Consider the following 22236-nt stretch of genomic DNA (forward strand, 5'->3'; position numbering starts at 1 on the left):
GAGATTCTCCCTTAAAAAACCTTTTCTTTTTAATATACTTTGATTTCACAGTCACTGACCAGTAAACTTATTCCCCTCAATCTAACACAAATCACAACAGACAACTAATTTTAGCAGAGAATACATTCACAAGAACTATATAGGCAAAAGGAATATATGCCTCATGATTACAACACTCCATGATTCTCCACAACATTGAAATAGCACTTTCATCAACAAAAGAAACAATGTACTCACTTAATTTACTTGCCTAAGCTTTTTTGTGAAGTAACTTTCTCAAGCAGCAGTTCTGGCCTGTTCAAATGTTCATACTGTTACAGAAGCACAAGTCCAGAAGCATGACAGGGATCAGTTGGGTACAACTCTACAATTCCTGCCAGCTTAGCTGGGTAAGCAGTCAAGCTAAAGTTTGAAACCTACTACTCTCAGATGAAACACAGATCTCAAAAGGATTTAAACGTAAATGATTTTTAGAAACACAACTGCATCCCAGAGATAGGAGGACTGCAGGCCTGATTCTCCTCCTCTACTGGGATAACTATAGACTATGAAACAGTGCAAAGCAGGGCTCCCACAATGCAAAATTTAAGTCCTTGTGTGTCATGGGCTCTTTAAAATATTTCCACTGCATCCATTACCACTCTATGCATCTGTCCTAAGCAGAAAGATCTGCATTGCACTTGAACAGTATTAGAGTTGACTGAGGTTCTTAACAAATTAAACAAGTCTGCTTTTTGCTTTCCCACACCTTTCTAGTCTCCAGTGCTTTTTAAAATGTAAAAGTTGCAACCAGATCTGCTTTCAGATTCTGGATCACCTTTCTCACGTCAGAAATGAAATTTGCTTTTGAGAAAACTATGCACTGTAGAATGCAGTGCAAACTTTTGATATCTAATGAAACAGGCTGACTCCTGTCAGAGCTCTTCTGCATCCCTGGTCCCCAGGCAAGTGATTCTAGTTCAGATTTTCCATTACTTACTTCGAAAAAACTCATGGCTTCCAAGAGTAACTTCGAAAAAATGTCATAATAAGAATCTATAGTAATGGCATAAGGAATGTTTTGTGCACATCTGCTAACAGCAGCACACTTAAGCACATGAATGCAAAGTAGTCATAAATATTCCGAACGAAGTATCAACTACCAGTATCTCCCTAAAAACAGGAATTCTGAATTTCCATCATTTTTGTTTCAAACACTGCTGAGCAATTTTCTTATTTATTCTTTATGCTCCATATCTATTACAAAGGTAAATAGACTGTTTGTAACCCTTTAGGAAGGACTTGAAGCTGTCAGCTGAGCTATTTTGTACTACATAGCAATTACTTAGACTTTCCTAGATGAAAGCCACTACATAATAATTATTCAACTTTCCTAGATAAAAGGCCAAATTATTCCTAATTCTAAAGAATAATTTCTGACATACCATAAGGAAGATGAGAGCTTAGAATTGTCAAGAATCCTAAGGAAATCTAACTATTCTGCCTGGCTTTACCTTATGAAGACAGTCTAGGGATTATTCTTGTTTGATCTACTGATCTTGATCCAAAACTCATCAGACCATAGAACTGACATTGCTACAACAGAGATTAGTCTTTAAGAAAAATGCCAGGATTTTCTTTTATATCACCTAGTTGAGAAATACTTGCTAACTAGGATTTAAAGCAATATACAGAAAGTGAAATAGCAATATGCTAGTATTTCAATAGAAGTTGTTACATTGTCAAATACAAGTCAGGGTATCCCTTGCAAAGCACAGGCAACATTAACAGGCACACAACACAGAAATGCTACAAATCTTTTAATTTTTCTTCCTCCCTTTATTATGTCCTCTTCCATAAATACTTCCTATCACAACTAATTTTCTTCTATTAAAGCCAACACTGTAAAGAACAGACTCTTCTGAGAAGGTGATCTTAGAAGGCAAGTAAATTTGTAACAGTAATCTGTGAAATACCACAGCACTTCAACAGCAATTTACAGGCCTGTGAGCTTAACAGTCATCATCTTGTCTTTTATACAGCAAGTCTAACTTCTTAGCAATTAAATTCCCTGCATAAAATTCCACAGCAGTTTTAACACCTGAGAGATTTAGACATCAAGAACAAAGGAACATCAATGGAATTGAATAAAACTCTTAGAATTGTGATTTGCTTAAGCTTACACTTGCAACATGCACAACTGCTAAGTCTCCCTGAATTAACATTTCAAAAACACAAATTGTAGTAAATATAGCAAGGATTATCCTCCTAGCAGCTGTTTTGTAACAAGTATCATAGAAAGACCAAAATTACTAGGAACAGATGCCACTTTAAAAAGCTTCTTATAAGAAAATAAGACTTCAAACAAGACCTACCTGAAACTTTCAAGATTCGTTTTTTGTTGTGATGGTTTTGTCCTGTTTTGTTTTTTTCTTTTGTCACATCAACTGCTTCCCAGACAAAGTACTGGAGCAGAAATGGTAGAAGTAACGTACATACAACCCATTTCAGATTAGACTTCAACACTATCTGTACTAGCACCCACATCTTTCAGAAAGAAAGTGAACCAAATCTGAAAGCAACTTCAACCCATCAGATACTGTTACCAACTTTTCATCAAAAATAACATTAGAATTAACTTCCAGGAACAGCCACTAGAGATGCTCAGAGTAACATCACAAAACCACAGGAGTTGGAAGAGATACACACAGACCTCTTCAGGGTTTCAAGAACCTAGGAAGTAGACTAAAGTGTACCATTTTCCTGACAAAATACTATGCTGGCTTGGCAAGAAGTTGATCTAATCCCCTCGTATTTTGAAGGCAGGTGCAAACAAAATATGCTTTACAGTCAGAGCAAAATGAAGGAGGTTACCAGCACCAAGCCCAAACTGATCTTCTTCAAATGTAGCACTGTCAGAGATAGCAAGCATAACAGGCACTAGCATTAGTTGGGTCTTTTATGTGAGCTTGAAGAGCAGTTCATTTCAGCGGGTTTAAGAAAAACCCCATCTATATTTTAGACAGCAAAATGCATAAAAACCTTACTTCAAGTGACATTTATAGCTTAAATACAGAAGGATTAGCCCAGTTCCGATCTGTCTTTGAACATTTTATGCTACATGTGAAAAAACTAAAGCACTTCATAGCTATTTCAGGGCACTGCATAAGAAATCATTTGAACAATATGCACAGTGTAAGTGACAAGTCTCTTGTGAAATACTCTGCTCACCCCTTCCCATTTATATTATTCCAGCTGGCCTAAATTCAACTCCAACACTTGGTTTTAAGCCTCCCTCTCATCAGACACACCTCCACTGTTCTTAGATTGACAAATATTTTAGTGTTGATATTGAATGTATTTTGTGATAAGTATTTTTCAATGTCACATACTATCGCCTTACTTTGATTGCATTTAATTTTAGGCACTTAACTATTAAGAAAACCAACATTAAGCTCACTGTGCATCATTCCCTGCAAATTTAAAATAAGAAGTCAACAAATATATAAATAACTGTCTTTATTGCTTTATCATAGTAAGCATGATAATTTGATGCATATATTGCAACTCTGCTGAGCCCCAAAAGTTTTTATGACACGGACTGGAGTTTAAAATAGCTGATTTTCTTCCACTATCAAATCACTCTCACCCAACAGATTCTAACCTACAACTACATAAAGACAGAAAAATCTCAATATCCAATTGCCTAAATGATAAGGCTGTTTTTGAGATATACTATTATTTTTAATTAAAAAGTATCAATCATTTCTGTTTCTATTAAAAAAACAGACAATACACCCATATAAACATAAGAGTCAAAGGACTCACTTGGATGATGTTTAAGCTTAGGAAGCATATAATAGAAGACAGGGCTCTCCCCCCTTTTCAGTAAACATCAGTCTTTATTAGCCTGTCTTGTCTGTTCTTGCCTGTTCTCCAGACCCACCGTATTTTTGTTCCATATGCTGATTTGAGAGGAATTTAGTAAGCACATGCTAAACATATGGGCAAGGTAAGTCCCTGTTCATTCCCACATTACTTTAAAGAAGTGGCCTGCTCCTCTTCCTATCAAAGGAGCTAGCCACAAAACCTGCTGTTTGCTTCTGCCAAAGGATGCTATTCCCTGTTCCCATTTGTTACGCTGCAGCAAAGCCTGGGGCTGTGAGGAAGCAGCACAGATGACATACGAGTGCCATTGCCAGAACAATTCTTCAGGAAATCCACTTTCGAGAGTTCCACTGAAAAGAGAGCAAGTAGGAACAGGCCAAGAACTGGTTTACTTGAACTGCCAATCAACACTGGGCTACCAGAGCACTGACTAGGCAGCCTAACCTAAGCAAGGTCCTCTAAGAAGAGCACAATTTTTCTTGTGTAATAGTTCCAGCTGTGTTAAATTTTTAAGAGCAATATACTCAACACAGTCATCCCACATGCTCTATAGGAACGTTCACACATTCCAAAACAAATTTTTTTTCCAATACAAAAAAAAAAAATCCACTCTGAACTTTAAGAACTATTGCTATCAGCATTGCTGAAACACTCAGCTTTTACCAAACAGGATGACAAGCCAGTTTTAACTCAACCACTGAATTTGGCAGTTTACCCCAATAAGCTGACAGATCTTCTCCGGTTAAAATAATATTTCAAGACTAAAAGCAGCATATAATACATGCTAGTACAAGAATACAGTTTATCCATACATAAGAAAATGTAGGCATGTCTCTTAACAGTTATGGCCAGAAGCTAACGAGAGTAGGAGCAGTCCTAACAGTCACACTATACTTGCTCTAATTATAGCCCACCTGTGTATGTTCACAGCCAGCTCAAAAAACAAGACTGAACAAGACTTAAAAGCCATGTGGACCATTGCAATGAAACCACTGCAAATCCCCAAGTCCTTGTTGCTACCGTCCTTCCTCAACACCAAATCTTTTACTTGCCCCCTCCCCCACAAAGAGCACAAAACAGAATTTAACATTATTCTGCTACTCTAATGTAATGAACAAAATTCAAAAGGGAATAGAGAAAAAGCCAGCCCACACTGCTGCCCTGGGACATCTAGCAGATCCCAAGGTAACAGTCAGATCACTCCTTACAAGGCACTGTATACATGTCCACAAATGAGTACATAAATCCTCTACTCTCTATAAAAAAAATGTACACACTTGCATACACCCCACACACCATCCTCAATCGTTTCAAGAAAAGTGCAAGTTGCCAAGAACCTTCTAACACTCTTCCATCTCAAAACCAGATTTTTGCATAATTTCTTACCAGAAACAATGAAAAATCAGGACAGCAATTTTTCTTTCTGATGTTAGAATCTCCACTGTCCATTTCAAAACAGCCAAGAACTGAATTAGTATGAATCACCACCCTTAGGTGGTATGTTTCCATTTTTGTATTCTTCATTTACTAGAAAATGGTAGGTTTTAAATCCATTCCAAGTTACTTCCACGTGTTAAAGAAGTTCCCAAATAATTCAGTATTAAAAAAAAAGAATGCTCTGAAATTCAGACTAAAGCACAGCAGTAATTAATGTATAAACGTTATTATCAACTAAATTTAGAATGAATAATTTATTAAAAACAACACACAATAGGTCAAGCACTCACTGCACAAAATCTGCCATAGTGTGCAACATCATCTCAACATAGGATCCTTTTCAAGCCTCAGCACACATGAATGAAAACAACCTGCTTTATTACCAAACAACTAGAGTCAAATCTTAGCCCTGCAGGAATCCCAGGTATCTAACTGTGCACTTACTCCTGCAAGATTAACATAAAGCCTTACTTGCCAATTCTCTATTAACCATACTCCTGCTAAATTGATGAAAACCCACAGAACTGCTCTGGGAAGAAAACTTGCTAGAAAATAAGGTATCAACAGATTACAGCAGGGAATGCTGGGATTTAAGTTTATCCCAAATAGCTTGCAAGCTTATTACACCAGCCTGCAAAGCACATACATAAGGAAAGACAATTTCTCCGTGCACCATCCTCTAAACAGAGATTATACTAGGGTGGAACCCAGAACTGTTCAGTAAGGGCTGTCTGGGACCACAAAGGCGTATTAACAGTTGTTACATCCAGTTGCAGAAACTGCTCTTACCCTTCACCTAATACTTACTGTTGGCTCCCACATCCTCAGCTACTCCAGAACCTCTCATTCTCAGGTATGTGAATCCCAGTATCAGAAAGAACAAGCATGCAGCAGTTAAGAGGAACATGGACAGGTAATGTGCACTGAAGCCTCCAGTGGTGGATACCTCCTCTCTTTTGAACTGTTGGAGAAGCTCCTCCTCGGGCTCAGAGAGATTCTTCTTGTAGGTGTTTTTCAGGTAGGTATGATTTGAACCCGTATGATTGGAGTGGTTGAGTCTAAGGGAGGAGGTGGTTCCACCCGGGGGAAGGCTATTAGTAGATGAATAGATCCTGGATTCAACATTACAGCTACCAGGAGCACCGCTGAGAACGTGATTATTGGTCGCTTTCCTAATGGTGCCTGGAGGGTCAGTGATTTTGCCGCTGTCCACATCCGTGAGCGGTGGTGGCAACAACAATACTGATGGGGATTTCTTGGAGAGGCCAGTGCGGTATCTGAGGCTGGGAGGACTAGAGTCAAGATTTTCACATCCTCCTCCTCCTCCTCCTCCTCTTTCCCCCCACCACCGCCGCCGCCGCCGCCTCCTCCTCCTCCTCCTGATTTCTGCCCCTGTCTAGACTGCCGGCAGCAGCCGCCCCCGCCGCCCTGTCATTCGTTACGAGCACAGCAGCACCGCAGCCTCCGCCAGCCCTTTCTTGGCCCGTCTCCATCACGCCAGCGCCGGCTGCAGCGCATTTGCTTGTTATGAATGGAGCAGGCGACTTGCTGAGGCTCCGTCTGGGCCGGCGAACTGCAGACTCCTCCTGCTGTTTGGCCCTCGCCCCCGCCGCCTCCTCCTCCTCCGAGTCCGAGTACTTGTCCCTGCTGCCTCCGTAGGAGAGGAGCCGGTTCCCGTTCACGGTCCGGTTCTTCCACCGCTGCTGCTCGCTCTCCTTTTCCTCCTCCTCTTCGTCGTCGTCCTCCTCCTCGCCGTCCCCGAGCTCCCTCACACCCTGAGTCGCCGTCGGTCTCCTGGCCGCCGCCCCCCACCAGGCGTTGGGCTTCCGCCGGGCCGCCTCCTCCGGGGGGGAGCTGCTGCTCACGCCGCAGGCGCCGTGGGGGGCGGCGGGCCTGAGGCCGCGGAAGAGGGGCGCAGCGCGCTCCCTCCGGCCGCCGGCCTGGCTCCGGGGGCTGCTCTCCGCGTCCGACTCGTCCGAGCTGAAGCCCAGCAGCACTTTGCCGCCCCCGGCGGGGGGTGCGGCGCGGCCCCGGCCGCCTCCGGCGGCAGCCCCGGGGAGGAAGGGGTGCTCGGCGCCGGCCAGCCGCCCTCCCGGGGCCGCCCGCCCGGAGCCGCCGCCTCCGCCCGGCGCCGCTCCGGCTCCCGTGTTATTGTTGTTGCTGTTCCGGGTCTTGTTGGCGCCGCCGCCGCGGGCCCCGGCCCGCTCATCCTCGCGCAGCTTCTTCAGCTTCTTCAGGTAGACGGGCCGGGTGCTCTCGGTGACCGGCCCCGGGGAGAAGCCGAAGCGCCTCAGCTCCGAGAAGAGCTCCTCGTCCGTGAGCTGCGCGGCCGTCGCCATTTTCCGCTCCCCGCCGCCGCCGCCGCGGCGCTTCCGACCCACGCGCCGCGCCGCGCTCCCCGCCGGAACTGACGCGCCGCACTCGGCTGTGGCCGAGACCCGCCCGTCACCCGCGGCGCCGCCCGCCGGGAACGCGGCCGGGCGGGCGGGGGAGCGGGGGATGAGCGGGGCGGGCTGCCCGGCGCCGCCGGCCCTTCCCGGCCGCCCTTCCCAGCCGCCCCCGCTCGGTCGCGGCTGTCGCGCGGGCCTGGCGCCGCCCCCGCGAGAGATGGGGCCGAGGCTCGCCCCGTCCACCCCCGGACTCGCAGAGGGGGTCCCGGGCGACAGTCGCGCCGTGGCGGGCGGCGGATGGGAGCAGGGAGGGCACCGCCGAACGGGCGGCCCCCGGCACGGCGCGGGTGGCCTGTAGGAGGCGCTCTCGGCGGCGGCGGGGAAGCGGCGGGGCGGGGGCGCCGAGTGCGGGGCTGGGGGGAGACGGCGGCGGCTTTCGGAGCTGGAGCAGCCGCGCTGGTCGGAAACGCGCTGGGTGAGGCTCGCTTGCGAACAGACAGAACCGCGGCTGCTGCCGAGTGTCGGAGGGGGGCTCAGGAATTCGCTGCAGTGAGCATTCAGACCGAGCCCTGAACCTCCACTAACGCCATTCCCGGGTGTCAAATTTAGCCTAAAGGTGGCTGGAGAAATGGGAAGAGGCTGCGTGCACCTTTTGGCGGGCCCTTCCCGAGGTGGCCGGCAGCAGCTCCTTTCCACCTATGTGCCTGGTGGGAGCAAACCTTTCCCTGTTGCAGCTCCAGCATCTGGACATCTCGGCTGTGAGGAGACATACAACCTCTCATACCTACGAGAGGACGTAGTCTTAAGCTGGGCTAGGAGAGGTTTAGGAAGAATTTCTTCACAGAAATGGTGATTAGGCATTGTAATGGACTGCCCATGGATGTGGCAGAGACACGCCTGGAGATGTTTCAACAAAGTGCCACATCCAGTCTTAGTGCTGTGTTCTAGTTGTCATGGTGTTATTCAGTCATAAGTTGGACTTGATGGTCTGAGGTCTTTTCCAGCTTAATAAATTTTGTGTGATTTTACATGTGATTAATTTTGGAATTACTTGGATGTATTTTGCTTCTTTCGTTTGGAAAATATGCAATACATACTTCATATGTATTGCAGTTGAAATTGTCAAACTGTATACAGAAACATGTACATGTCAAAAGGTTGGGCCAATATAAAGAGATGTCATCCTGGCATTTCTCAGAACATGTGGTGTGTGCTGACCCTTCTGCATAGGCCCTTTGGCCACAGAACCTCATATGGAGGCTTCAAAATCTCCTGGCCTGCCTGTCTCTAACTATTCATCCTGAATGACAAAACCCTGGGCTCAGTTTCTGCATACCACATCGAAAACACGTGAGGTTGAGCTCCCATTTTAACCTAGCTCTGACTGGTCTTCCACCACCATTGGCAAATTGGTCCAGGAACAAGATCGAACTGCATGAACAACTGTGTGCTCTCCCTCACAGTCTGCTGCAGTGAGGATATTGTGGATGTGCCCTGCTAATGTCAAAACTGAAGTTGCTAATTTTGTTATTGAGGAACATTTGCAGAAAAGGAGTTCAGGTAGCTGTAAGGCAGCTATGTGCGAAGATTAAGCCAAGTCTACTGAGCTAGAGGAGTGGCCAAGGGTCTTTATGACTGCTGCACTTTATGTGGCACCACTGCACAACCTCTTGTTTCCCTGGCAGGATCTGTTTCACATACATCAGTATAGTGCATTGGAGGCATGCATGGAACTCCAGCTGTAGCATGATTACACTCAACATGACCTCCATCACACATTAAACTAGTAATGTAAATGTACCAGTTCTGTCCTATTTCCCAATCTATACTAGCCAACTGATATCATAAATGCCATGGGACATACTTCTGACATTCCATTCCTTCTCATCGGTGAGAAGCAACCCACACTTTCCAGCAGCTAGTCGGGATACGTGTTTGAACACGCCCGGCCACATTCAGTGCCTGTCTCCAGCTGCCTGTGACACAGGCCAAACAAACAGCAGTCAGTCCCAGCCCAGGCACCAATCTGGAAAGCACTGGCTTGGACATCTTCCTTCTACTAGCAGAAGGTATGCTGTCCTGCAAGAAAATGAGGATCCTGCCATCCTACCAGTGCAATTCCTATCTTCTCTCTTTTTATTACAGCAAGGGCATGAGTTATTTTATAAAACTGTCTACTTAGCAGCAGGAGTACGGTAAATACTATAAATAGTTAACAATTGAAAAATCACCTGCAAAACTTGAATAATCTCCTCAAAAATGGAATAATCGCCTGCATGTGGATACATGGAACAGCTGACTGAGAAGTCTACATATTCCAAGTCACGATATAAAATCTGTGTGCCAAAATATTTTGAAATGTTTAAAAAATATGTCTTCTGGTTGTACTGAAGTTAGGATACTTCCATTACCAGTCCAAAATCACATTTCTTTCATAGAATACATTAGTATCAATCCCTTATTTTTATCAATATCTCCACATAGTCAATTTTTAAGTCAATACGGAAAGCGGTTACTTTTCTAAAGTACTTTTCTAATTTTTGACTGCAAGGAAAAAATGGTGGTTGTTTTTTGGATAAGAAATTTTGGGTTATATTTTCCCTCTCATCCTTAAAGAACTGGTGTTCTAATGAAACTGCCAGTTCTTCCATTACGTGAAAAGCTGTTCTGGAAGTTAGCAACCATACTTAACGTTGACTTTATTAGACTGGTACTTGAAGTTGTATTTTAACTCCTCTCTTATTTTTCTTTCCTGATTCCAGAATTGTGTGATATTTATGCTTTTTTAATGTTCTTAGAATGTGTGAATGACAGCTGCCTTTCAAATGTTAGCAAGTCTCTCACTGCAACTTCCTCTTCAGTTAACACAGCCCACTCCCCATACAAATCACTGTTGCATACCTGAAGCATGTAGAAATCATGAGTCACATCTAAACGAAATATTATCCTCTTGTTAAACTTCCAATATTGTAAGTGCTTGTGTATTTCTATTTACCTTTCTATTTTTGAGCCTTAAGGTATGCTGAGATCATATTCTCTTAGGAATGTGATGGTAATGAATGTGAATGTTAGTAAAAAGTAAGAATGTGCCTTTCCTGTCTTTTTTAATAAAAGTGGAGATAGTCACACAATCACAGGCCTCCAGGAACTAGTGGAGTTACTCTTATGGCAGTATGCCTCAGAAGAAATCACTCCACTCTGAAAGCAAACTATACTAACCTATTTTTAAGCCTATTTACTCTTGTTTATCCAGTTGTTTCAAATACTACATGATGAACATGAAATAACCTTTTCCTTTTAACATTGAATGGGCTTTTTTCCCAAGAAAACTGATCTTACATATTATTGTTACTTCCACATTTCTGAGTGAACAGACTCACTTGCCTTCTTTTAATTTCTTGTTTCTCCTCCTTATAACTCCCATATGAGTTTTTTTAATAAGAGCAAATCCATATTTGTTAAAGTTAACTGTGGTGTTATGGTACTAATATGTACTATTTGTTTATGTACTGACCATGCCATTCAGCATGTGAGCCTATGTATGCATTTTTCTTTCCTGTGGGCATCCTATTAATGTTCAGAAGGCTTATTCTGTCTCTTGCCTTTGCATTGCTGCTTTTGCTGCTTTTTTGTGGCTAAGGTGTGGGCACATGCAAAGTATCCCTTGCCCACACTTCCCACATGGTGCTGGACCACTCACATATTGCAGCAGCATGAACACGGTGTGCTATTCGCTACCTCCTGCAAAGAGACCATGACCACATTACAGATTACAGTTCTTTCCTAAGTGTCCCACACTAGTTCCACTCCCACAAAGTTAGTGATGACCTGCTGTTGACTGTGCAGTTCTTGCTGCTAAAAGTGAACAATCCTAGTTCATGACTCTGAGACCTCAAAAAGGCAACAGAATCCCCTCCTGCAGTTAACGTGTCAATGTCTGTATAACTTAAATGGATCCATAGCATATCCTCTATTGGGTAGTCATCCCATATCAGGTAATATAATTTCTGCTCACTTTATGATATCTGTATTCCTGGGCATTGGCCATTTTGATGAAACTGTTTGAGGCATTACTGCTGACCCTGTACTTTGAAAAGAAATGATCCACAAAGCAGAACTCTAAATCCAAAAGACTGGCTTAAAAAACTGTATTTATTTTTGAAAGGACAGTTTATTTACATATGAGCTTTTCACTTAAATTTACTTTCTGTATTCAGTTCTCTTCTCAGAGACCAGAATAGGTAAGTATATTTATTTTAAAACCCGAATCTGAGCCATTCAATTCCTCTGGAACTGAGCTTAAAGAATGTCAGCTATCAGAAAATGAGAGATTTCATAACAAATTGTGACAAAGAAATAATAGAATTTAAGAAAATGCCAACAAGAGAGACAAGGACTTTAGAAGTAAAACAAAGGAGTAATAGTGACTAAAAGTTGATGTTTATTATAATAGTCAACTTTCTCCTTCCAGCTTCTTCAGGAAGCAAAAATGTAGCTACAGAGGGGCAGATGGATGAAATCATGAATACAGATGAATGGTTGAGGGGATCATCCTGAAGCTATTCAGAGAGAATGGAAAAATCTCATTAGTAGGAGAGTATCAAAATGCTCACCCACCTGTTGGTCCCTAAAAGCTTCTTGCCCTACTATTTTATGTCTCAGAGAATTGTTGCTAAAGACTACCGCATGTTTTAATCAACACTTCTAACAAAGTGGCAAATCAGTTCTGTTTTGTTCTCTAAAGCATTGTACAGTTACAAACAGAGCTTTTTGTTTAAATTTGAAAAGGAAAAGGTGAAGCTGAGCTTGGTGGTCAGGCAGAATACTTTATTATTGGTTCACTACTCTTAACATACAGAAACTCCATCTGGGTAAATCATGTACTTGCCACGTGGAATTGGCAGAAGTACTTCTACATATATAATGACCTCCCAGCACACTTGTGACCAAAAGTTGTGACAATACACTACTCGGGCTTTTGAGCATCTACTTTCCTATGGTTAGGTGTCCCTTGCAGTATTTCCAAGATCTAAGGAACGATAAAAACTAGAGTTGTAGGCTTAACCACAGAGGAATACTGGGAAGGGATCCTGCCTTTCTGAAATCAACAGAACCCTGAAAACCTGGAGATGCCTGATTCCCTACGTTCTTGTACCTCTCTCACATAAGGAAACGCCTGTTAACACCATACAGGATGTAGACATGTTAACTACTCCTGATGAGATTTTTTTTGCTGTGACCCAAACAACCTTTAGTGTGGCTGTAAGTGTGGCACTGTAGCCTGAAACCTTGAATATTGTTTGGCACCAAAGGGATGACCAGCATAGATGGAGCCATAAAGAGCTCACTGTTTATAATTACATCCTTGACTTTGATCCAAAGCTAATTAATGTCTTAAAAACTTAGGATTATTTAATTCATTTAATAATGCTTAAAAGAAGAGCCATCATGTGCAGAAAGAAAAAATGAAGTTTATATTTTACCTTTTCGTACAAGTGTAATTGTATAATGCATTTTTCCTGTGCCACAGAATTTCTAGTTTCTAATTTCATTTCATTCAATAACTAAGCAAAATATAAATTCATAGAGTTGACAAAAATAACCACATCCAAGAAGTAAGAACATGGTCACCATTCTGTTTTCTGTCCGTGTCATTAGACTGCTGCAACGCACTAAATTCAGTGTGTTCCAAATAATTATTGGTATTGTCTATGCCTCTTTAGGACTTGGAGATCTGACCCATTTTCCTTGCTCTTTTGTACCTGGCTCTGTGCAAACACAAGAGAAGACACTCCCCCTTGAATACCCTCTTTCTTCCATTACCTCTGACTTGAAGTGCAGACAAGGTACATAAGCAGGAAGGCAGTAGCCCTTAGAAGATTCTCTCTTTCTAGAGAAAGCACTTGTACATTTCAGCAGCGCAGACTGCCACAAGTCTCTCTGTCTCTCCTACTCTCAGCTTCTTACTCAGTATTGAATCAATTCTTTTGTTGTTAGCGAGCAGTGGTGTCATCCTGGCACATTTTAAAGACTTCCTTAGGCTACAACATTATTTCCACTGTTTATAACTTCACTCACATAGAAAATATCTCACAAAGAGGAAGGAAGAACTTCCATAAGAACTACTCACAGACAATGGAAAAAAAGTACCACTAGCCCTAAGACAACAATTTCCTTCTCAAAGTACATGCTGCATTTCTAGAACTTTGTTTTCTCCTGTAAAAATCAAGTACTTTTAGGGAACATTAACAACAACCAATTTTTGGCCTACACAAACATCTCCATCTAAAAGCAGATTCATGCTGTCTGAACTGAATCTTCTGTGTCACACATCATGGAAGTCCCTAGCATACCCAAACTCTCTGGTTTTCTTAACACGTGTGAATGTCGTCATTGCATTCGTTTCCTTCTGTCCTTAATTCTTATTGGTCCTTACAGGCCAGAAATCTCTCTCTGCTCTTCAATGTTAGACTTCCTGTGAAGGCTGGATCCTTCATCTCCACAGCATACCATATAGCATTCTGTACAAAGGTTTAATTTCTCAGACCAGAGACACATCTGACACCATTTGTTGCTGTACCTGGAAAAAAGATGGCCTTCACCTTGCTGAACTTGTATTAGAACTGCAGTCCTTTTACTGTAAACTGTTGGAACAGCTCCAATATCACTTCTGAGAAATCCTCACAGCAGCAAAACCCTACTCCTCTCCCTGCATAGCCAGACATGAGCAATGATTTCTGCCAGTTCTCCCCATGCCTCTATGATGAGTTGGCCTGGAGTGGAACACCTCCCTTTTCTCATGGAAAAGAAGCATAAAAAGGGAAAAAACCCAAACAGAAATGAAACAGAGAGATGCAGTAGATACAGCAGAAAGAGTATCAAGAAGAAGTAAGAAAGTTAAAGGGAACAGAAGAAAGAGGGAACAGTGAAAGTAGTAATACTGAAAAAATTAAAAACCAAATACTGAAATGCCTGCTTTGTACCCCATGAGACTTTGTAGGACAGTGAAGAGGTACTTTTATAAGGAAACCTAGAGGAAATTTTTGGAGGAGATCTATGTGCAAATGGGTAGGGCAAGGGAAAAAGTAGGTTTTTTGATTCATACACACTGTGTAGGGAGCAGTAGTTGGAGGAGTGCATTCTTCTCTCATCTGCACCCTGAGTTCATCAGGAGTGCAAACAGTTGTTCTCCAGATGTCTATGAGAAAGGAAAATAGTATTTGCAAATCTGAAGAACTGGGGGCCCATCATACACAGGCATTGTACCCTTTGATCAGCAGAACACAGGCTCCTCTAACTCACCATTTTCTGTCATGTACAGACACAAGTTTCCCCTGGCTAGGATTAGTCTTTGTAAGAACTTCCTGGGCAAAAAATAATACAGCATGAAAAGAAATTTAACAGTATGCTGAACAAAAAATTCTTGGTTTCGTAGTACCTGAGAGGAAGGATGAACCATGTCTGTAATATATCTGATGTATCAGTGGAGAGTTGTCGTCCAATTGTGATCATTAAAAAATTAATCATGCACTTCAGTGTTAGGAGAATAAAGGACCCAAAAGGTCTTACCTAAGGTTATAAAGAAGACTGTGGCAGAGCTGTAAACTGAGTTAATGTCATGAGGGCACCAGGCAGGAAATGAGGAGCCTTGTTCTTTGCCCTTGGCTCTGCCACTGATTTGCTGCATGGCAAATTACTTCCTCTTAGGTGACTCAGTTTCTCCCATAGGCAAATTGAAATAATGATTCATCTTTGTAGAAGTACTTCAAGAATGATGATGGAAAATGTTATAGAAAAGCGAAGTAGGAATTCCACTCCAGTGTACTCCCCAGGCTATCATTTGTCCTCTTGCTGGATCTTTGAAAATGATGTCTTTGTTATGGTGAATGGTATATTTTTAGAGATAATAAAGCTGCAAAATTATATAGCAAAAGCAAAATTAAATGCTGGATGACTTCTATGTGCTATATGTTATGTGCTATAGCAAACAAAAGATGTGCTAAAAGGAAGTTATCTGTGTAGCAGAGTCAGCCAAGCAAAAAATGAAACGCCAGTTCAGTACTCAGTCTGGAGGAAAAAGCAGTATATGACTAAGGAATTTTAAAATTTGTCATACTATAAGAAAAACAAGGTGGCCATGTATTATTAGACCTTTCAATGTGTCCTGAAACAGGCACAGATATAAAAATGAATGAAAATATGTTAGACCATAAAAGGAAGGCTATAATTTAAAAGTCAACAACCTTATTTACAGCAAAAAAGGGAAAACACATAGCAATTAAGGCACAAGAGAAGTACAGTCCTTACCTTGTGGTTGGTACCCAGGGAAACTGAATTAACCCTGCAACAAGCTTCAAGAAGTAAACCAAAGTTTTCAAATGAGCCTTTTGTAATGTATTCCTAAATATTCAAGTGTCCAAATTGAGTTGTAGAGAAGACCAGCTTTTAGAAAAGTTAATTATTCACAAATTTAAATGAAATTAATTGGAAAACCATCTAGAAAAATATAGGAGGGTAAACTTACCAGCTAAGATTTTTAATAGCTATTATTATTATTTACTTGAATGAGAATTTTCAATATCATACATTTGCACATTTACAACCTAGTATGCATCTGACATTTGTTATAAGCCATATGAAGAAGCCAGCAGTATCTTATATTGACCAAGATGGTACCTTCGAATTAATGCTTTAATCTACATTTTACATATGCAACTGAATGTACATAGTATAGAAATCATGCTTTGATTTTATTTATAAAATATTTTAAACACTTTGACATCGAGAATATTGTTCAATCTCAGTAAAACCAATGTCCAATAGGTCTTAAAACACAATTTTGTTTATGCTCTTACCCAACCAAGTTTTTCATGCTCCTTTATCCTCAGCTCCAGGACAACATCATGTCCATTCCTAGATACATCTAGACCTATTTTTATCATCTGAAAGGATATAAAGATATGTATGAAGCTGAATTGCTCTATAAAAACACTAACTGCCTAAATAGTTTCCATATATTTTGCATGATGTTATGACATTTATTTTATATCACTACCTTGTAATTGCATTTTAGATTTCTTTAATAACATTTATTTGCTTTCCATGGCTTTTTTACTAACTCTTTGGACCATTTCCTACTTCAATTATCATTTACTGAAGCCATGCTTTAGAACCTATTACTCCTTGTTCCTTCCCTGAGGAAACATTTTACTATGCACAGTTCAGCAATTTTTATATTTTACATCATTCATCTTGACATTGTGTTGGCTGTAAAAGTTCCCTCATTCATTCTGTGAACTGTGGAAGTCAGGACTCTTTTATCTGCAGTTGTCATTAGGATTTTCTGAAGAATTGATGCCAGGCAAAATTTTCTAAATACATCTTGTACATAATAGATACATTTTAGCACTCTCATTATCCATTTTTTGCTCTCAGATTTCATGTTTTACCTTCAGCTTTCCCATAATCTCACATTATTTCTTCTCTTTTTGACAACTGGTAATGAGTGCTGCAGCTTACATAATGAATGGATTGCTGAGGATACATACAAGTTCAGCTACTCCATCACTCCCTCCACTGAATCCCTTCATTCCATGGGTTTCTGTATTGAATTTGTTTGTTTTAGCATACCCACTATGCTTTGCCTGTTTGGTACTCATTGTGGAGTACTCAGATTGTGGAGTACATGAGCTATGCAATTCAAGAACATCCTGTGTTTGAAGGGATACTTTAACCTATTAATAAATATGCTATGAGGTGGCTGTTGTCACTCTGTTTCAGGTGCTGCCTGTGCAGTTTGGAGCTAAAAGGCTCTTTCTTGTTCTCTCCAATCTACTGCTTGGGTGAAAATATTTCTGGTCCTGGCTATTGAGAAAACCCTAATCTCCAGCAATTGATGTGACAGAGAGAAATCCCAATGGTGAGCTCTCCAAGCAGTGTAGTCCCTTTATACGTCACTATTTGCCACAGACACAATTCTCACAAGTTCTCTGGAATGCCTACTGCTTTCAGTTAAAAAGCTGCAACAACCTTCTCTAGAGATGCAGAAGTCTTATTTTCTCAGAATGTCCTATTTTAATTAGATTATTTCCAAACATGTCATTACATAAACATGAAAGATGTTTAGTGCAATTAAAAAGGCTTGTGGTGATTGTGTTTAATGCCAAACATGTTGTATGCCTTTGCTGATTGGATCTTTTCGTCGTTTTTGACTTTGCCAGCACCCCATCTTTCTACATCTGTTACTGCATTTCTTCTCTTAGGTTTCTTCCCTGAGTGCTGGGGATTACAGCCCTTGGCATTCAGTTCCTCAATTTCTTTACCAGCCCAGGGTGACACTTCAGCAGCAGCTTCACAGTTGTTCCAGGAGGATGGGGGACTTTAGGATGCATACTGAGACAGAAATTCTGGCCCTGTTAGGTCAATGGCAGTTTTGTCACTGCCTTTATTTAGGCTAGGATGGCATCCTGCTTGTCTGACTCATGTTCTACCAAAACCATGAATTGAGTATCAGGGTCTGTGCCCTGCCCATCCTTGCTCTTTTGTTTCCTTGCTGTTCCAGCACAGGGACTGTTTGAACCCCTTTCTTACAGTTCAAAGTATTTTATAAATTCTCATACCTGCTCTAGGGTAGTGTACAAAGTCAGGAGGAGAACATAGTTGAATGGCTCTGCTTCAAAAATTACATTATTTTTGGATTATTTTTGTTCTCCCATTGAGTTTAATGCCAGAGAGGGATATATGGCTCCAAGTGATTCTTTTCCACTTTACAATTCACATATTCTTTATCATATGTAAGGCATTACTTCATGCTATGGCATATATAATCTTTCCCATGTCTATTCTTCTTTACAACAGAATGGACAATATACATTTGGTCTTTCTGCTCCTGAGGCACTGTCATTTTGATGGTCATTTTGGACACTGACTGTGGTTTTCCAAGGATGTTCCTAAGAGAATTTGAGGTGCTTTTTTGTTGTTATTTGTGTGATAAATTGTAATGATATCTTTAGTTTTAACCTTGATTCTGGAAGTGCCTGAGGTTTTCTTGCTAGGCAAGTCACAGACCACTAGCTAGCTCAGTTATCAAAGAAGCTTGCATGATCCTATAGTTGCAGAATTTGAGCTTTTAATCTCCAGTATATGACAAAAGCACCAAAGGCTTTGTGGGCAGCCACATTCAGCTACAGATCATACTGCTGTCATACATTTCATTCCTTTTCAGTGAGTAATATTTACACAATCTGGCCATTATCTCCTCCAATAGATGTCGACTTTAACCCACTGGAGCTGATTCTGCAGGTAAGTAAATTTGATAAAAGAGATTGCTTTGTTTGGTACAATATTTAAAAAAAATGTGAAGGATTAATTGCTCAGATCTGTTACTCATGTTCTCTGTAAGTTCTAAGGCAGAAATTTAATTGCATCCACTTTTCTCTCCTTCCATTTTATTTTTTACCTTGTTAAAATCTTCTTCCTCTCAACCCTCTGAGATGCTGGACCTACAGCCTTAAGGTCCTAAGGCTGCCTTTTCTGGGTAATGCTACATCCTCACTCAAACAACTCAGTGCAAAATAACTTGGTGAGTCTGCAGTCACTAAAAAGCACTAAAGAAGTTCCATGAAAGCAAACAATAGAAGAAAACTGGTAGAAATAGTTTCGTATATACATACTTCAATATAAAAATTTCATTTTCATTATTTCTGAGACTATTTTACAACGAAATGCTTCAATGAAAACTTAAAAAAACCCGAAATTAATTTTTAAATCCAATTGCAAATCTTATAAATAGGGAAGGTGCAATGAATTGTGTTAATAGTAATGTAAGTATTTAGTTTGTATATTTTTTTAGTGTGTTAAGGACACAATTTGCATTGCAAATATATTTTTCAATGAAAAATTCAACAATCAAGATTCAAGAGAATAGAAGCAATTAAAAATATACTAGCATGGAAATTATTTATAGAAAAGCAATGAACAAAAGAAGACTACTTTTCTTTCTTAAAAATTACTTTAGTCTGACAGTTTAGAAACAAGTATTCACATCTTCCAGTCATACACAAAATTGGTTTCCAAAATGGAACTTGAAACCTGAAGCAAAGTTAGAAGGACAAAGAGAATCACCAGATGAGGTAGCTGGGAACTGAGGCCTTCAGGATAATACCAATGATTAGTCTGGGGATTAATAAATAAAAATAGCGTGCGCTGTTCTGTGGGAAATGGAAAACTTCTGTGGGAAATAGAAACTTCTACAGATTCAAGAGGATTTGATCTGCAGCCTTGGAAGGAGCTTGGATTGATGAAAAAATAAAGTACATAGACATTAAGTAGACAAATCATAAAGTTATATTTTTATAGTTGTAAGTAAGAATACACCTTAAGTAAATAAGAAACTGTACTGGGTAAGATGGTGAAGAGTTAATAGTATAGTAACAGGATTGTATAGAGTAAGTTAAGAGTTTAAAAGTTATAGTAGAAGCAAATGTGTGTACATGAGTTAGAAGCCCATTGGGTGAAAATATCCACAGTGCAGTAGAAGAGAGTAAAGGTGATAGGTTAGAAAAGGAAAATAACTGTCCATTGGATCAGAAAGTTATATACTGTCTTGCAACAAAGAACTTGGGACTACTTTGTGCTATGGCTGACTGCCTGCTCCTCTAAAATCTCACGGCCTCTAAGACTGATGCTTATCTGAGCAATAAATCATTCTTAGCCCAACAATTCTTAGCCCATCCCTTATTTAAAACAGTGGCAATGATACTATTTATTTTAAACATTAAATAATTGAGGTCTGAATTTACTACAGTCTATGAAAGTAATGGAAATTGCAATAGTTTTAATTAAATTAAAGCAGTGCAAGCATTTACTAGTGAAGTTTAAAAGGTTAGATCTGCTTTTTTAGAAGCAGGGAAATGTCACACAAGTTTTATATTAAAAAAACTCCCAAACCATTGAAAATTCAATTACTCAAAAACTTTAAAAACTTCTGGGATAACATAACCAGATTCTGGGATTTTACAGACAAGACCAAAGATCTGATGTCAGCTGCTCTAAAATGAAGAACAAAATTGGTGACCAGCTGGGAAAAAGAATGAAATAACTTGCCTATTGCCACTCAAAAATATGACACAAGCAGGACAAGGACATCTCTCTCTAACTTCTCTAACAATTTGATAATTTTTATTTCTGCAAGCTTTCTTTTGCCACAATTTTCAGCTTCAGTAAAGAATGGGACACTGGCTGTAAAAATAATTGTCTTCTTCAGTACCCAGCTGGGTTCAAAGCCAGACTAACTTCGTGTTCTCCAGTGGATGATCCAGGACTATTGTAGGAAAAGAAATGAAAGAGATAATGAACCATATCATAAGTGATATAAAATAGAAGACTTCTGCCTCTAGAGTATTGTGTGTTACAACATTCAGTATTGCTTTGACATAGTTTTTTAAACTACAATAAGGAGTATGTTCAAAAATAAATAATTGGGATGTTATATTCAGAATAATTGAAGGTGGAGTCTTTAATTTCCCATTTGAAATTTCAGAAACATCAATTTATTTCGATGGGATTTTCTCCTGACAGCTCTTAATGACAGTTGTTGTGGCTTAATTTAAAAGGATCTAATTCCCAATGCATAAGCTTTGTGTCTGCAGAGACTGGCAGGAATTTTATGATTCACTTCAGTGAACACATGCAGTGAAGGCTGAGCACTTTTGAAAATCCTGCTGCAATTTGGCATCTTCTTGTTTATTTAAATTGTGCAGGTGTTAGTTATTATCTACCAGTGTTTACCACATAGAAACAAACCAATAAAATCTGTATTTGCTATTTCCGTACACCTGAGGTGAAGTGTCACAGCTGGTCGTGTTCAGAGTGCCGCGACCTTCCTGAAGAAGCATCTTGAAAAAGACACCTCAGGGGCAGAGGCACGTCTGTGCTCCCTTTATTTATTAGAAAGGCTTCTTTATTTACTAAGGCTTCTTTATTTATTTATTCTTTATTTATTTAAAAGTCTTCTCCCATGGCTTTTTTACAACAACATAAAAAACATGAAAACATAAGCAAAACAATAAAAATGACAATAAAAATCTACAAAACCTTTTTAACTAAAGCAAGCCCCCAACCCTTGAATCCCCACTGTCCAAAGAATTGATTAATTCTGTCAGTGATTTTTTCTGTTTGGATCTGTTGGACTTGTCCATTCAGCAGCTGGGGTCCTGCGGGGCTGTGGAGGGTTGGGTAAAGGGTTTGGGGAACAGGCTGGAGGTAAGTAGGGGTTGAGGAAGGGAAGAAGGGATGGGAGTGTGAAGGTAAGTGTTGGTTTTCTTAGTTTTTATAGAGATGGGGTAACTGAGAGGCATTTAAAAAATTATTCTATTATAAATCTTGATGGATAGTGAGACACAAGAGATGTAAAACTCAACGCTATTCTATCAGAAGCTAACCTATTTCTTGGTTACAATACCTTATAAATGTTTTCCAGCCTATTAGCTTGTGCCACACAATGCTGCTATTACTTCTAACCTATATTATTACCTATATATTA

At 40.5% G+C, this 22236-nt stretch overlaps 1 protein-coding gene across 1 annotated transcript in view; it reads right to left on the minus strand.

Moving 5' to 3' along the window:
* Positions 1 to 7701, minus strand: part of LEMD3 (LEM domain containing 3) — a 40793-nt gene extending 33092 nt beyond the window's left edge. The window contains 2 exon segments of the mRNA XM_030959520.1: positions 6112 to 6637; positions 6639 to 7701. Of these exon segments, the coding sequence (XP_030815380.1) occupies positions 6112 to 6637; positions 6639 to 7643 (1531 nt within the window). The 5' untranslated portion in view covers positions 7644 to 7701.
* Between the last annotated feature and the right edge of the window lie 14535 nt (positions 7702 to 22236).

The sequence above is a fragment of the Camarhynchus parvulus genome, chromosome 1A (genome assembly GCF_901933205.1).
Source record: "Camarhynchus parvulus chromosome 1A, STF_HiC, whole genome shotgun sequence".
In the NCBI taxonomy this organism is placed as follows: Eukaryota; Metazoa; Chordata; class Aves; order Passeriformes; family Thraupidae; genus Camarhynchus; species Camarhynchus parvulus.